Genomic DNA, 17,636 nt, shown 5'->3' with positions numbered 1-17,636 from the left:
TTTGAACTTAACATCGCATATACCACACACTCTGGGGAAAACGTAGACTAATTTAGCTGCAAGTTGTAGGTGACATACCGACAAACACGTCCAGAGCAAAATGACGGCAATCCATGTTGAAAAACGAAAGATGTAAGAATCTTTCAGTTTCACATGCAGGCTACGGATCTGTGCATCCCCACAAACCGTAAAAACAACAAGCTCGGAATTTTGGACGTAGAATATTGCGCCTGCGCCACTTTGCCTCACTAACTCCGAAAGCGATCGTTGTCGGAGTTGGTTCGTTGTTGCTGTGTCGCTGTGTGGAGAGGGGAAACTGGAGCGGAGCCGCATCGCTTCGGAAACGTCAGTGAATCTTATTATAAAACATTACAGCTACACAGGCGCCCCATTATTGCTATCACTTATACAGACCTTATTTCTTGACCCTTTATCGCAAGTGACCCCCTGTTTTTGCTAAACTCGGACCCAGCTATGTCGAACAAAGAGGAAAAACCAGAAGATCAAAACCAGTCCAGTTGGAAAGAATTTTTCTACAATCCAAGGACTGGAGAGTTCATTGGTCGTACCGCCAGCAGTTGGGGTAAGGGGCCAGTTCAGAGCAAAAAAGCCGGGACTGAGTGGTGCAAGTGGGGTTGACGATTCCAGTAGATACCTGTGATTGCCTACATGAAATGGTTGATTTAGATATTTGAAAATGACGATGCGTCTTCGTTGTGTGTTCACTTTCATTCATCCGTGCAGGCATTTCTACACATTTTGTTATTAAAATGTCAATATAGAACATCCTTGAATTATATTGTGATTGCAGTTATTTAGATGCATGTTCGTTTTCTATGGTTCCCTGGATATGCTACATTCAGAAAGAACCATGCCTTATTTTCCGTAAGCTATTGCTTACTAACGACTAACGTAGCCTACATCGCAAAGCACAGATGGTTTCTGTTATAGATTATATAATAGGCTATGATATTTGTTTGTTTTTTTTATCATTGGGTACTGACCAGCTGAATGGAGGTAACCATTTCGGCTCCTTTTCTGTGGCTACTTGTGGGATACAATCTAAATCTGTGTTTTCTGTATTGCTCGCTTCCTTGTCAATTTGCTCATGTTCTGCAGTTATTTTTGAATGTTTTGATAGCCGGTATCCTACTGCACATTTTCAGTACACGGTTACAACCACGTATTTAGCTGTTTATCTAAAGAGATTTATCCGATTTCATTGGTTATTAGGAACAGAGCCGGGGATTAACGTTCTAAACCAATTTATGATCTAATTAATCTTTCAACGGAGAATAGCAGATCACAGAAATTCTGTCAATAGTACTGGGCTACAGCTACTCTGTGCGACCGACTGAAATAGCAATTTCCTCAGTCAAATGCTAACGGCATATTGACGGATACATAGGCCTAGTAATAACTCCACTTTATTATTTTTCATTTGGCTATTTTGTGTATTTAAAATGACCTAAATGAACCTTTACTTGAGAAAATTTATCCCAAAAAATATCGCTTATCTTGAGAAGGGCTCTGTGCACGAGGCTGGGAGCCTGGGACTGAAGGAGGTGGCATGGTCTAAGTATAGCCCTACGTCGGCATGTAATTGTAGCATCGAATGTTGTTGGTTGATGTTGATGTATAATGTGAAAATATAAGATAATTTTTTCCTCAAAAATGATGCATATTAATTTGGGGATATCCCGGTACACAGTTTCCTTTCGCTCTCCGTGTGTGCGCGAGTGTGTGTTTGCAAGGGTTGGGGCGGGGGGCTCTTGGAAATAGTCTAATTAAAAGATGGTGCAGTAGTTAACGACATTGTTTATGTCGGTTAGGCAAACCGCTATGTAATCGGAATCGTGACTATTAGTTAGCTATGTTGCTCATTGCTATGGTGTAGCAAACACATGATTGGAAATGATTACACATTAGAAAAAGAGGGAACGCTGCTCTGGGTGTGCGTGCAATGTACGGGTGTCTGTGACGAGTAGTCGTTTTTCATTTTCTTGACGTCTATTCTCGATTCATTTGAAATTTAAATGAATCTATCGTATTCCAATGCTCCGAGGGAAAATTCTGCTTCCCATGTTACAGTAATTCCCAAATGCTTATACTCGACGCCGGCGGAAACCGACGGCACGGTGAATGATGCGGTAAAACAGCCAGCCACACAGGTTAAAGGAAAAAATGGCTTGAGCGCCTCAATTGCTTGAGATCTAAATCCATACTCTAAACCCGATTAACGAAACTGAGATAGGCTACCGCTCATGCTTTATAATCGATGTTTTTTAAATCCACATTTTGGCTTTGTCATAGGCTGTCGTAGATGTAAACTATACAGTAGGATGCTGTTAATATCTTTCCCTTATGTTAATTAAAAATCTAAATCACATTAGCGTAGCAGCCATTGGGAGGATATATACCGGTGCCTGCAATGCACTTACACATAGGTGATGCTGTGATTGACAGACAGTTTCATGCACGAGAGCTCTGCAGTCATCAGGATGGGCCTGGTTGGGCGCAGGCTGTTTGCAGCTGGCGTCATCTCAAGGTCAGGCCTGTTTCCTCACTTGAATGACTGGAAATCGTAATGTACAACTTAGCAGCCAGGAGAGAAGGCTTTTGGCAAATAATCACCCTATTTTTTCTAGTTTTTAATGGAAGGGGAAATTGCGCCCCTTTTGCAGTTAGAGGTAATTCCTACAGGCCTTCAATGCTTTGCTGATCTGACATAGAGCAGGGGATGGTCTCCATATTGTGCATATTGATTTGTATTTGTGTTTGAGTGAAAAAATTCATTTTAAAAATAAATGCTGACTATTTGCCTCGCTTCCACTGTGCCTTCCTGTAAAATGTGAGGCCTGACTGTTTGTGCTTCGGTGCGTCATACAATGGGAATGATACCCATACTTTTCCTGTAAAACCACGGCCAGTGGTAGAAATATAAAATTAACCAGGAGTGGCTGGCAGCGTGGGCAGTGTGGTTAATGATCTGAGCCTCTAACCCAAATAACCCATTCATTTTTTTTGTTGGGGGGGGGTTGGGCAAATAAATAGTGCAAATAAATAATTCATACAGACGAGAGCTTTAGTGGTTTAATGGTGGTGGCAGCAGTGAGATGGATGGAGTGGTAGTGGAAAATCAGGGAGTTGCTGGGGTGACAGAAAGGATGGACGTGATAACTAGGACCTCAGGCACAGTGGGTGCTACGGAGGCGTCGGTGGACCCTCCAGCAAATGGGTGAGGGGCGGGGTGTGACACGTGTGAAGTGTCCTGTTAAAGTGTCTGGTGGAGTGGCTTAGATCTGACGGGTATGTCACAACAAGGCTGGCAATTTTACATTAGCAGCGCATCTGAAATGAATGTTAGCCAGAGGTCCACACACACTTTTAGCTCCGATTGCAGGCTTTTCCACTAAGTGGAAGCAGAATGGAGAGACGGAGGGAGACGGGCAGGGGAGTCGATGAAAGAGAGAGAAGGAGAGAGGGAGTATTGGGGAAATAAGTGGATTGGGTCAGAGATAATGCACAGCTCCTGCTCTTCAGCCGGGCCGTGTGTCCCCCTGGATTAGAGAGGCTTAGTGGCATTAAAGCACACGGTGCAGGCGCTAGGAGAGTCACACAGTCTCCAGGCTAATCACAGCTTGTACAAACTCAAATAAATGCACAGCCATAGCCCCGAAAATTGGGTTCAGAGCGGAGCTGCTGGTGCTTATCTCAGAAGCAGTGGTTTCACGGGCGTTTATTTGCATTCCTTGAAGATTGTGGGGGCGGGGTTCGGGGTGACAGGCAGGGTTACCCCTGAGCTGGTGTTTACCCCCGGGGATTCTGGGATTGAAAAGAGCGCTCTTCTCCAATGAGAGCCGCCGTGTGGCATTGAAGCGGGTCTTCTACATCAGCACAATGACCCAGTTATGCCTCTTTATCGGAGAAAAACGCAGCTCCTTTTGTGCCATTGACGACAGTAAGTGGAGACGCAAAATGTCCTGCAGGCCTTGATGATATGCTGTGCGGAGGCAGAAAAGTAGATGTAATCACAAAGAATCAAGAGGAGCGGAGGTACTGTGTGCGTGTGTGTGTGTGTGTGTGTGTGTCTGTGTGCATGTGTATGTGTGTGTGTGTGTATGTGTGCGTGCGTCTGCGTGTTTGTGTGCATGTGTGTGTGTGTCTGTGTGCATGTGTATGTCTGCATGCGTCTGCGTGTTTGTGTGCATGTCTGTGTGTGCATTTATGTGTGCATGTGTATGTGCGTGTGTGTGCGCCTATGTGTGCGTGTGTGTAAATATGGCTGAGTTCCACAAAGCAAAGTGAAAGTCTGAGTGGGCATCCCATATGTGCTGAGGTATCTCCTCACACTGTGGTAGGGAAGGCAGAGGAGTCCCAGTGCCCCAGCAGGTCTGCTCCTAGCCCCCAGCAGTGCCCTGTTAGCGGCGAAGAAGAGTAACTGAGCCCTTCCATTTTGTGGCCTGTGTTCTCATGGCACAGCAGACACAGTGTCTCAGGGAGGCCGTACATCACATTGTGAGTTTCCTACTCACACCCCCTTTCCCCCTCCCCAGCCTGACTCCCACACAGCGTTTATTTTTAACCCTGACTGGTGCTCAGCACCATGTCTGAGCCCAACCAGGCATTCATTTTTAAGGATTCGGTTACAATCAACGCACAAAAACCTTCTGTCTCGGGTCACGGGTCGTGACTGCGCCGGTGAGGTTTTCTATCTGCCGTTCTGTCGCACCTGATGAGGTGGATTGCGTTTTCTTGCTCTTTTTGGCATTTAAGGGCTTTATTGCGAGCAAATTGAAAGAGCTGTGGCCAAGGCTGCCCCGGGCTGCAGTGCAGGCGGAGGCGGAGGTGGAGGTAGAGGGGGCCAGGGACGTGGGGCTGAGCTGGGTGGAGGTGTGGTTGGAGTCACAGGGATGCGCAGTATTCCAGAGCGGTCTCTGCTGGAGCCCCAGCTGTGCTGGAGCTGGAGGCGGTGAGCGCCCCTGTGAGGTGTATGGAGAGGAGGCGGTGAGCGCCCCTGTGAGGTGTATGGAGAGGAGGCGTGAGCGCCCCTGTGAGGTGTATGGAGAGGAGGCGGTGAGCGCCCCTGTGAGGTGTATGGAGAGGAGGCGGTGAGCGCCCCTGTGAGGTGTATGGAGAGGAGGCGGTGAGCGCCCCTGTGAGGTGTATGGAGAGGAGGCGGTGAGCGCCCCTGTGAGGTGTATGGAGCTGGAGGCGGTGAGCACCCCTGTGAGGTGTATGGAGCTGGAGGCGGTGAGCACCCCTGTGAGGTGTATGGAGAGGAGGCGTGAGCCCCAGCGTCGTGCGGATAGGGTCGGCTGTGTCTGCGGGTGGGCGGAGCCTGAGCCCGGGGCTGTACAGCCCTCCCCCATCCTCCACCCCACCCCCCATCGACCAGAGCCTTGGATCAATAAGCCCCCAGCCGCAGGCAGAGACGTGACAGGCTCCGTCGGGGGTCCCCTTACGATGATGCGGCTGTTGGTGGTCAGCGACCACTAAACCGATTCCGTCTGACCTCGGTCTTAATGACCATGAAATGGTTTGCCCATGGTCACGTAATGAAGTTAACTGCGATATGTCCCTGAAGCCGGTGTCCATTGGAACAGCTGGCTGTGAGTCTAAATTGATGTCACATCCACAAAAAATTCTGTGGTCTAGAGCTAGACATCATGTATTTGAAAGATCAGTTAAACTGAAAACTGAATTTCAAACTATTGGTAGGAGACATCAAATTAGCAATCCTTGTCCTCTTACATGAATAGATTGTAAATTAAATGCGGTTTATCTGAATGTTTTGATTGTATTGGTTGGCTCAGCTTATCAGGCAATCTAGCCTAATTGATTTTTATCGTCGTGCTCTCAGCAAAGGAATGAAGTGCATCGCAGCCAGACAGGCAATGCAGATGATGAAAAAAAAAACATTTCTGTGGGCCAGATCATTTTTACAAATGGTGCATGAGCATTTTCTATATTTTTTGAAAACCTATGTATGGAAGAAGATATAGAGGTGTATAAGTTGTACAAGTAGATATAAAAATGTACATATTGTAGTTTTCACTTACCATTTTGTCACTAGCGGGAGGTGCTGACACTTTGCTGATACTCTGTGTCATTTTTGATGCATCTGAATACTTTGTTCCACCTCAATGATCAAAAGACTGAGGGTATGTCAATGGGGGGGCTGTATTTTGCCCCAAAGGCACCAGCTGGATAGCCTTGGCTTAAAGGATAAGCACTGGAAAGCAGCGAGTGCCTCACCTGGCAGTGTGTAGCGGGCATTTCCCATTAACATCCCGGGTTCCGGGGACCTCTGGTGACTGGTGCCCTCGCTTTCAGTGTAGCGATCAGCCCCGTGCTCTGCTATCTAATCATGGCCATATCAGTGCTGGCAGTGGCTGTCAGCTCCACAGGACAGGACATCATTTACTGTGGTGTCATCAGTGGAGGGAAGGACCGGGTGGAGGGTTATCCCCATCTCATAGTGCAAGGGCAGCTCCTCTGATTGATCGGGTACCTGCGGTGCGCCTGTGCCAACTGCACATTAAGGGTGCTCCTCAGCCACTGTTCCTGCTCAGATCATTTGGCGGACAAATGAGAGACTGGCTGAATGAAGTGGTTGGTTGGGAAAATGAGTGGCGAGTGGATGACAGCAGATGCAGGAGCTGGCTGGCTGGACATGCTTGCGTTACATACAGTGCACAGTGTGATTCATTATTCACAGAAAATTAATTGGCTCTCCTCCTCAGCCCAAAAAAAGCATGCTCATAATCAATAAAACACGGTGAAATACATTATGTGAAAATGATAGACAAATTAGGGTGGTTATTGTCAAATATGAAATACCCGTTATTTTTACTTAATTTTCAGCAAGTTCATTTTCAGGAAAGAGCATTCACGGTTTGTCCCTCAGCAGATTCCCTGATTTAGTACTGAACTCTCCAATAACAGAGAATGGCCTTGCTGCAGCTTAACTTAAACAATGCCGTTGGTTTCTTTGTGTTATGCCACACATGGAATACAAGCATTTGCAACTTCTAATTATAGTAAAAATCTCAGTTTTCTATACTTTTTTGGGGGGAAATAGGAAGCCATTTTTCAGGCAAGATCCTGCTTTTAAACCATAACTGGGAAGCAAGGCTTTTGTTTCTGTTTTTTTCATCTCTGTGCCATTCCTAGAGCAGTGGGAGATGACTTCCTCTCTGCTTGTGTGTGTGTGTCTCCTGCTGCTTCACAGAGCAATTACACTCTCCTGGCTCACTATGCTATAACACTCCCTGTTATAACACTCCTTATTGCATTACAACACTCCGTTATAACACTCCTTACTGCATTATAACACTCCCCCCCTATGCTATAATACTCCCCTGCCTCGTTGTGTTAAAAGCAGTCTGTCATACAGTACTGACTGTGCTATAACAATCCCTGTGTTACACTCTTTCTTTTTATGTTATGCCTCCTTATGTTGTAACACTTGTTCTTACTGTGCTTTAACACTCCCTGTGTTACAACACACCATCTTACTGTGCTATAACACTCCCCTACCTCACTGTGCTACGACACTCCCTTTGCGTCACTGTGTTAAAAATATTCCCTGTGCTGTAACTCTCATCCTCCCCGGCTCAGTGTTCTCAAATGCTTCCTGTGTCCTCTATGTGTCGCCTCTCTGTGCTGCGTCCAACTGTCCTCCCCCTCATCCTAATTATAGAAGCAGTCTCCCTAAGAGACATCAAGAAAGGAAAAATGCATATATAATTAAACTCCTTTTAGCTGTGTCAATATTTCTATGTAAGAAGCTGACAACAGAAAGGAAAAATGCACCTATAATTAAACTCTTTTTGTATCAGTATGTCTGTTGGAGAAGCTGTTGGTGCATGAGGCTCGAAGCTTCCCTGTGTGCTTCCCTGTGCGCTTCCCTGTGTGCTTCCCTGTGCGCTTCCCTGTGCGCTTCCCTGTGCGCTTTCCTGTGTGCTTCCCTGTGCGCTTCCCTGTGTGTTCCCTGTGTGCTTCCCTGTGCGCTTCCCTGTGCGCTTCCCTGTGCGCTTTCCTGTGTGCTTCCCTGTGCGCTTCCCTGTGTGACGGGGGTGTCAGACTCAGTCATACTGAGGGCCATGTACAGAGCTATGAATCACATAAAGGGCCAGGATTGGGGTACTATTTTGGAATCACTCCAGGATCGCACACAATCCGCCCCCTTTGTGCGATCCTGGAGTGAGGGGGGGGGCTGGGGGGGCGGTGGGGCTGGTTGTGAGTACGGTTGCGGTTACAATGGTGTTCTGTATCATGTGTGAATCAATACATCAGCGCTACTCAACTCCAGGTCCTGCTGGCCGCAATCTCTGCAGGGAGTGTATTTGCCCCAACCATGCTCTACAACAACTGGTTTCACTAATTTTACCTGCTCGGTTCAGGAAGTAAGGTCATTTGTGAAATTATTTGGTGTAACACATGGTTAGCTCAACTAGAAAATTAAAACAGTCATATCTCACTGCACTAAGCGTCCCCAGTATTTCACGGGCCAGATTTAATTGATTATCTGGATTGATATGCGGGTGGGATCAATGTTCGTGGATGTATGTATCTGGCCTGCAGGCCTTCAGCTTGGTGCATGTGCTGTATAACATATGTGTTGGTGATCTGGTTGCATTGCAATATCCATGAGAGGGGTTTCAGTGAGAGTCCAGTGAGAGTCTGATACAAGCTTTGCTTTCTGCCTTCTGCCTTCTGCTGGCTGGGAGTCACTAGAGAACTGCCACTGTGAACAGACTTCCTGCTCTGGAGGAAACTGCTCTAGAGCTCCAGATGGGCCATGTTTGGCTAAATGCGAGCTGAATGTGTGATTGATGTGTTGGGAGTTTTGTGAGGAAGAGAGAGTGTGTGATTGACACACGGGAGAGTCCTGTGGACCCACGTGTCCCTGGCTGTCCTTCTCAGGCAGAATCACTGGGGGTTCTACGTTACTGTCGATTCAGTCATCCACAAAAAAAGATGCAGGATTTTAAAAATGCCAGTTGGCAACAGAGGGTTCTGAAATCTTGCCTGCGGATCGCGTCTGTCACTAGGACCCCGTCCCCAGGGCTGCACCGGGGCTGTCCCCGGCCCTTTGTGTGCGCACGCTGGGGAAAATGAGGAACGGTAGAGCATGCCTTATCACAATGAATTAATGAGTGAGCTGAGCCAAATAGAGTATTGGGTCAAAGAGGTCATGTGATCTGCACTGCTGGGAAGAATGCTTTTGATGTTTTCAACACAGGCCGTTTGATTAACAGAGGATAATTACTCCCCCTTCTCTGTCCTTCTCTTTCTCCCCAGCCCTCATCATCCTCTTCTATTTGGTCTTCTATGGCTTCCTGGCGGGAATGTTCTCCCTCACGATGTGGGTCATGCTGCAGACCCTGGATGACTACACTCCGAAGTACCGGGACCGAGTCTCTAACCCAGGTGACCTACGCCGCTGCTTAATGTCACCACCGCACGAGCACACTGTAAAACCTCACCATTAAACGCAGGACGCTGTTACGTAATGGTGAGGGGGGAGGGGGGGGTATTAAAAAAAAGGACTTGAAGATTAAAATACTCCAGCATAGCAGCCTCGTATTGCAGCCAGCAAGGAATAGAGGTAAACATAAACCTTACAATAACGTGTACAGTAGATAGTATAGGCATTCTTCCCAAAAATGACCCGTAGTATGAAAAATGGCCATGGGTATTCCGCATGCCTCCTCCTGAGGGGTAAAGAGCGGACAGCAGTGTACAGCATTGGCAGCCTGTGGTGTAGTTGCCTACCACTGTAGGTTTGACCAAAAAAAAAAAAAAACTTAATTCACTCCTTATACACCTTAGACGTTATGATTCAGCTTAATTGTCTTGTTTAACATGTTTATTAACGGTGTGAAGGATCTTCAGCAGCCTGCGCTCTGCTCTGTCAGTGTATGTACACAATCGGCTATTGGACTCATAGCCGGGGTCTCTGGCGTTGGACTAAGTTGTGCAACAGCCCTGAGATTGAGCTGCAGACTACGAAACGTCTTCCAGTGTTACCAAACAGTTTTAGGATGCGGTGTGCCTTTTACATGAGTGGGAGCGTATAAATCAAACCACAGATCAGAACAGCGCGTCCTTTTTCCACAGACACACAAATCAGTGGTGCTGCTGTTGCCCTGCTGTGGGATACTGCTGTCAGACGCAGCCCCTTATCTGTCATCTGTCTCTACCCCTGCTCCCTTTTTCCTCTCCTCCTTTCTCTGCACTTCTTACCTTGTACATCTCGTCACGTAATCGAGGTCGGATTGTTGAGGTGGTGGGACGAGATGCTGAACTTGAATTCAGTCCAGATTTACAGTACTGGCACACATTCTGGAAACACCGTGCTTAAAGAAGAAGCTCAGTACTTCTAAAGCTTTTATCTGTGCCCTTTATTCTGTTGTTCTCTGGGCCATTTCTGTCAGTGGAAATGTATTCAACAGCTATCGTCTGGACCATGAATGGTAATGACATTATGTGACCATTAGTAATTTGAAAAAAAAGGGACCAGTTTCTTTGAATGAATATTATTATTTTGTGTAGAAACACAAAAGAAATACATTCAAACTTATTAGAAAGTTTCCAGCAGTAATACATTAGACTGCTTAATTATGTAGGTATGAACCAATACATATAGGAAGGTGTTATGATCATTATTTGTTTAACACAAATGCTGATAAAAGATTTTTTTTGGTGATATTACATTTATCGTGCCAAAAAGAGAAATTGTTGAAAAATATTTGCATTATTCACCAAACTCTGTTTATAAATGCAGTGATTCAGTCATTTGTGTCAGTACTGTACAGGATTATCTAATTACATGTAGAAATATGCTCAAAGTTAAGGGAGCCTGTTAAGCTAATAACTTCAGAGGTGAATCCCTGAACTCTGGTAATGGTTGTCTATTCTCACTGCCTCTTAGGACTGGTAATTAGGCCTAAGTACATGGACATTGTCTTCAACCGGACAGATCCTTTAAATTATCGAAAGTACGTCCAGCACCTGGAGTCCTTCCTGCAACGTGAGTACCAACCTGCCTCCCTGCACTGATGGAGTGGTGTACATTTCTGTTGACTGTACGTGCAGAGATTAGCAAGTGTGTGTGTGTGGGTGGGTGGGTCTATGAGTGTGCATATGTATGCGCATGTTTGTGTGTGTGCGTGTATGGGTGTGCGTGTGTGCGCGCGCATGTTTGTGTGTGTTTTTATATGTGTATATGTTTTTGTGTGTGTGTGTGTGCAAGTGTGTGTTTCTGTGCGTGTGCGCAAAAAGAGCAGGAGGCCTCATGCTGTCCTACCCCGGGTGGTTTCGTCCTGCAGAATACAATGACACAGAGCAGGAGAAGAACGAGCTGTGTGTGGCGGGGAAGTACTTTGAGCAGGACGAGGAGCCGGTGAAGAAGGCGTGTCAGTTCAAGCGCAATTTCCTCAGACAGTGCTCCGGCCTGTCAGACACCACGTTCGGCTACGCCGAGGGCAAGCCCTGCGTCCTGGTCAAGATGAACAGAGTAAGTGTTGTTTTTTGGGATTTGTAGTTCCTCCCTGTTACAAATGCCCATTTGTATTTGTAAGCCCGTTTCATTGCTCTGGTCCTCCATCAGGAGAGAGTAGACACGTATCTATTCCAAAGCGTGTTCTGCTGAGCCCTATCGTCATTGCGCTGGAGAAGATGGATGCAGACAGACTGTAAACGCCAGATTAACCTGAGGAGTCATTCCAGTGTGATTAGACGCAGACAGTTCCTCCAACTGGAACCCCCTTCTCTGGGCAGTGCTGGATAATTATGTACCACCCTGCAGGGTTGTTGGCCCCAGCCTCACAGGCATGGTTGCAATTAATCTGTTTTTATCCATCTTGCTTTCTTGGGTTTCCTAGCAACAGAAGTACCCTTCACCCCCCCTCCCCTAGGCTTCAAGGATTGTGTTTGGAATTAGGCAAGAAAATGACTAGAGCGGGAGTGTCAGACTCTAGTCCTGGAGGGTTGCAGTGCCTAGAGAGTCCACACGTCTTGTTTCCACGGCCTAAATTGGTTGCCGATTGAAAGAAAACCACAAAACCGTGGAGACACCTGGACTAGAGAGCCTGATCAGGTCTTGTTTTTCTGCTGGTCCAGTGCTAGCTAGGAATATACAAGGCCTCCATCTTGGCAGTTTGAGTAAAATTAGGAAGAGCAGTGCAAACTGGGAAAATGTGTTTTTTTTGTTGTTTTGTCTGTACTGTTTCTCCCACAGGAGTTTTCTGTTCCAGTGCCTTCGGTGTTTGTGTATTCGTCTTGAGAGTGCAGCTGAGCTTTATCTGGCCTTAACTGATACTGTGGCCGTATCATTTTATTAAGCACTGGCATGAAGACGTGTTCTGAGAAGAGACTTTTTCACACCCCTCCCCCCTCTTACTGAGACAGACAGGAGCAGGTGCAGAGCAGTCTTCCACACACACACACTCCCACACACACACACACACACACACACACACACTCACATAACCATGCACACACACACAGCACACTCACATAAGCATGCACACACATGCACAGCACACTCACACAAGCATGTACACATACACACATAATATACACATAGCAAGCAGACACAAACACACACACACACAATATACACACATAGCACAGACACACGCACGAGCACATGGTACACACAGAGCACACTTTCACAAGCATGTACACACGCACTCACAAACACAATACACACACACACACACGCACACACACACACACACATATACACTCACACACACACTGCAGCCAAACTGATTCCACATTCCTTCAGCACTTTCCATGGAGAACAGTCCTTTACCCTCTTCTTAAATGATATTCACCATGAAGGAAGTGAAGTGTTTTAATATCTTGTTTATGTTTTTTTCCTAGATTATTGGGTTGAAGCCAAAAGGCGAACCGTATATAAGCTGCAATCAAAAGGTGAATCATATCCGTTCAGCATCTGTCACACACTCACATACTAAATGCATGCACACACATAGAAACATGCAAATGTGTAAAATGTGCATAAACTTGTCTGTACGGACTGCCTGATTCTATAGCGCTGTATTTTGCTTTGTATTAGATTTGTGCCATGTGTGGTCATGCATGCGTGTGTGTGTGTGTGTGTATGTGCGCTCGTGTGCGCGTGTGTGTCTGCGCATGCATGCACGAGCATCCTCTTGAGTTTCCAGTGAGACATGATGTGAGCCTGTGGCTGTTTGTGTGATACAAGGTGTGAGTCTGTGCATTCACCTTCTTCACTTGCTCTTTCCTGCCAGTTATAAACTGGGGAGTGATCAGTCCAGTCTGATTTTCATGTCTCTCCAGGGCTTAGTGCTGGCCAGTGTTGAGCTCTTTTCTGCCCATCTGCACTATTGTCAGTCTCAGTGATGCAGGTTTCAGCTCTTTGGCCAGTACCCATACTGGATGCATTATAAGCAGCACTGTCAGTTCCCCAGCCATAGGGTACAGATGGCATGAATCGACGAGGCGTCAGAAGTGAATGCTTTCATACTGAATTAAAAGAAAATGGCGGACATGCAGCTCCCGGCAGTGTGTAGTGGTTGAGCTGAGCCAAGCATTTGGGCTTACCTGTCCTTTCTCTTTTTATCTTGTTTCACTGTGCAGCATTAGTATTTCCATCTTCGATGTTTCACTCAGATGCTCTCTGTGCTGAGTGCTCTTCACCCCATTCTCTGCTCAACTTTAACAGCGCTACATCTTATATTCATAACCTCCGCACGCAGCCTCGCTTCTTTATACTGGTCGTATTTGTGTTAAATGGCTGTTTCCATTTCATCATGCTAGATGATGCTGCAGTCTCAGCTAACTGCCATTACAATGACAGTATTTTCTGCTAATTACTTTCTTCCCAGAGTCACACAGATCTGTTTGTTTGCTGATCACAACTTTTTTTAAAAGTGTGTGTGTGTGTGTGCATGCATGCATGCCTGCGGGTGCGTGTGTGTGTGTGTGTGCGTGTATGCGGGCCTGCGGGTGCGTGTGTGTGTGTGTGTGTGTATGCGGGCCTGTGGGTGTGTGTGTGTGTGGGTGTCTGTGCGTGTGTGTGTGTGTGTGTGTGTGTGTGTGTGTGCTCTTTGTTCACATGGAATCTTTGTGACCAACATCGCTCTTCTCCCTTCTTAATTTAAGATAGCAGTTGTGGGGGTTGTTGAAGCAACTAATTAATGGGCTTTCCTTTTAAACCTTAGTTGATATTTTCATTTGAGTTTAAATAAAGTGATAGATGATAAATTATAGTGTAGGTTATGAAAAATCATAATTTTTTTCTATGTTGCTTATATCCTGTGTGCAACATTAAACATTTATTTGAGTATTGCCATTTTTTCAATAGTTTTTAAGACAGGATTTTTTACTGTTGTGCATTGAAGAGGCCCAAAGGACTGTGTGGGCAGTGAAGGGAGGGCAAACAGGACTGAAAACATTCAGTCTGTGTTCCAGCAAACCGCAGCCTATCTGCTCCACTCACATGCAATGGCCCCAGGTTGTGTACCACCTACAGTAAGATTCAAACCCACAACCTTGTGGTCACGGAGCTTGTACAGTATGTATCTGTGAGTGTGAGTGCAGATAAACATTGGACATTCCCGTTAAAGGGGGGAAGTTTTCAGCTGTACTGACGTGTAATATAAGGTTAGATGTGTAAAGTAGACCAGGGTGTTTGCTGAGCTAATAAACCATGTAATCACAGCTGGTGGCATTCCGTTTTGCATATGACACCACTCTGGTGCTGCCGTCGACATATGAGCCGCCCAGTTTAGTGTTTGAACCTGTAACCTTCAGTTCAGTCCAGACCTGGTTTCCATCTGTTTTTTATACCAGGAACAGACCCTGGCTATAACTGTCTGCACAGAACAGTGACTCTATAACAACCCTTCACTTTCCCTCAGATCTGACATTAGTAGATCTGAAGCAGTTGGAGTCATGTGACCCAGCTTCTGATACCCATAATGCTGTTCTGTGAATAATTCACAGGCTCCAATCAGCATATGTAGCCCACGCTAATCACAACGGCTTGTGCGCATGAAGGCCAGGATCACCATGGCAACACTGGTCTCCCTTACAGGTTTTATTAAGACCAGATATCTGTGGTTGGTCGGGATAGATGGCAGAAACCATGTCCTTCAAAGTCTTTGCTGCTGTAGCTTATGTTGTGTTTGTTGTGCATTGCATACTCGGTATGTGCGAGCATGTGTGTGTGAGAGATAGATAGAGAGAGAGAGAGAGAGAGAGAGAGAGAGAGTGTGTAGCTGGTGATCCAGCGAAACAGTGTCATGCTGTTAACTTCCACAGGGCAGCATCTGGTGTGACTTCCCGATATCCTGGATGTGGTCTAGTGCTCCAACTCTGGCTCATTCTCTTCTCCCTCCCACAGACAGAAGGCACCTTGCAGATACTGTATTTCCCCAGCGAGGGGAAGTTCGATAAGATGTACTTTCCTTATTATGGGAAAAAAGCCCACGTAAGTACAGTTACCCCAATGGTTTCCTGTAAAGGTTTATCACATATTTGCTGAGATCATAAGGAGCTGAACATCTCAAATCAAAAGAAGCTTGATTGGAATTAGACATGGAGTATCTGCATTGACACAGATTCAGGGTTTTCAGCTCTATAATGTGGGTCGTAAAAGTGCTTTGATATTGGGGAAGGCGATACACATTTATTGTGCATGAGTGCACTCACATTTAACCTACATAAGTATACACAACTGAAAGGGAGGCATTTCTACAGAGCTTTCCGTGGATTTCAGAGTTAGTGGAGCAACACGCCTGAGTGACAGACCACCTTGGTTGATGTGTGGTGAGCAGCACAGTCAACCGAAGTGAAGAAGAAGGAATTTATTAATTGAAATAATAATGGGCGGGTGAATGGATGGTCAGATTCAGAGAACCACATCTGGAATTTGGTCTGACGCTGGGGAATCCTACGCTCTTTGGCATAAGTACTTGGTGTTTTTATTGAGTCAGAACCAACCACATAATTAGGATCGCGTTTGTGAGGTTGTGCTCCTGATGTGGAATGATGTTGAGCGCTCTCTCTCTCTTTCTCTCTCACTCTCTTTCTCTCTCTCAGCCAAATTATGTTCAGCCTCTGGTCGCAGTTAAGCTGCTGCTGGGGAAGGAGAACTACGACGAGGAGATCAGCATCGAGTGCAAGATCGAGGGCACCGACCTGAAGAACAACGACGAGCGGGACAAGTTCCTGGGGCGCGTGGTGTTCAGAGTGAAAGTGACAGAGTAGGGCGGGGCTGGCAGAGCGGCACAATGCCCAATGTTGTGTGTATCCGCAACACCACCTCCACCACCCCTCCTCCTCCTCCTCCCCACCCACTCCGCTCCCCGACCCCTCCCTTTTACGCCTGGGACTGGCACTGCTCCGTACTGAAGGGCGGGGCTGCGGGGAGGGGGGGCCGGCGCTGTCGGAAGCACGGCGGTGTGCTTCTGGATCTTCCAATTAAAACCCCTTGTGTGTCGCTACCTTCATTTCCCTGCCTGCCTCCCCTCCCCTACCCCACCCCCCAACCCCCCCAGTGGAAAAGAATGAAGGACACCGTGCCCCTGACCCCCAGCAGCCCGAACTAGACCATGAGCATGGAACACCCTGGTGCCACGCCCAGGGCCTGTAAATAGCTGTATTTGAAGCCTCGAGTCGCTGTGTTCCCTCTCTTGTGCGGTGTGTCATGCGGAATGTGCTGTGAAGTTTCTGTGTACATATTTAATGGATCCAAGCAAACATTGTTTCTCTGTCATAGCTCACTATGTCTGACCACTGTAAGAAATCAGAAGAAATTTTAAAAAAGAAATAGTTTTAAATATCGAAAGGAAAATTTTAAAAAAGCCCAAAAATATATAAGCGAAGCTGAACGTGGCCAACGTGTAAAGGGATTTTTTAACCCCTGCAGGAGTCTTGGCCTCTGCAGACGCCTTAAGACCTGTATGGAGAAAATCTGAAATAAAGGTGATTTTAAACTAACTGCGTTTTGAGATGGTCTGAGGAAGGACTGTGTGCATGCCTGCATGCGTTTAAGACATTACATTATGCAAATACCCACCTAACAAGGGATACATATGTGTGAACACACTCTTTTGCATATTCCTTTTTAGGTGGATATTTGTTTAATGTAATGTCTTACTGCTCACGCCATATCCAGTGGACTTAAGCATCTGAATTGTAATTACACCTTTCGCTGACATACCCCAAAATGAACCTTAGCAGGAACAATAGCACAGCCTGGTGTTAGACCTTAATGGATCACTCCAGTTGTACAGTTAAGAAGGCACCACAGTACCAGTAACAAAGCTGGTTTGTAAATATGTGTTGTTAAATGCAGTTACCTTGCGAACAAATATACTACAGAAATTACTTGTATCTGGTGACAGTGCACTTGTCCTTCATTTTCCCAAATAGAATCAATAGAAATAGGCAAACGCTGATTTCTAATGGGAAATTCCTGCTGTCTCCTGATCGCAAGCGTTACCAGCTGGGTAATTTGGCCTGAAAACTGGCTAGCAGAAAGCAGAAAGAAAAATGGACTGGAATTACGTTGTTTACAGAACAGTGCAAGGTGTGCACATTGGTTGGCCAGTTGGCTTGGCCCAGCT

At 46.3% G+C, this 17,636-nt stretch overlaps 1 protein-coding gene across 2 annotated transcripts; it reads left to right on the top strand.

Moving 5' to 3' along the window:
* Positions 1–232: 232 nt before the first annotated feature.
* On the top strand, positions 233–17,007 carry atp1b3b (ATPase Na+/K+ transporting subunit beta 3b). Of its 2 annotated transcripts, none has more exons than XM_035386564.1 (7): positions 233–583; positions 9,310–9,438; positions 10,943–11,041; positions 11,340–11,527; positions 12,901–12,951; positions 15,410–15,496; positions 16,108–17,007. In XM_035386564.1, the coding sequence occupies exons 1-7, from the start codon at positions 475–477 to the stop codon at positions 16,273–16,275; spliced, it is 831 nt and encodes a 276-aa protein (XP_035242455.1). In that variant the 5' UTR covers positions 233–474; the 3' UTR covers positions 16,276–17,007. The 2 variants fall into 2 exon arrangements, with proteins under 2 accessions (XP_035242455.1, XP_035242454.1); XM_035386563.1 differs by lacking the exon at positions 233–583 and adding an exon at positions 1,458–1,599.
* Positions 17,008–17,636: the final 629 nt, after the last annotated feature.

Source organism: Anguilla anguilla, chromosome 12 (genome assembly GCF_013347855.1).
Source record: "Anguilla anguilla isolate fAngAng1 chromosome 12, fAngAng1.pri, whole genome shotgun sequence".
Lineage (NCBI taxonomy): Eukaryota > Metazoa > Chordata > Actinopteri > Anguilliformes > Anguillidae > Anguilla > Anguilla anguilla.
This window is presented reverse-complemented; position numbering and strand designations above follow the sequence as displayed.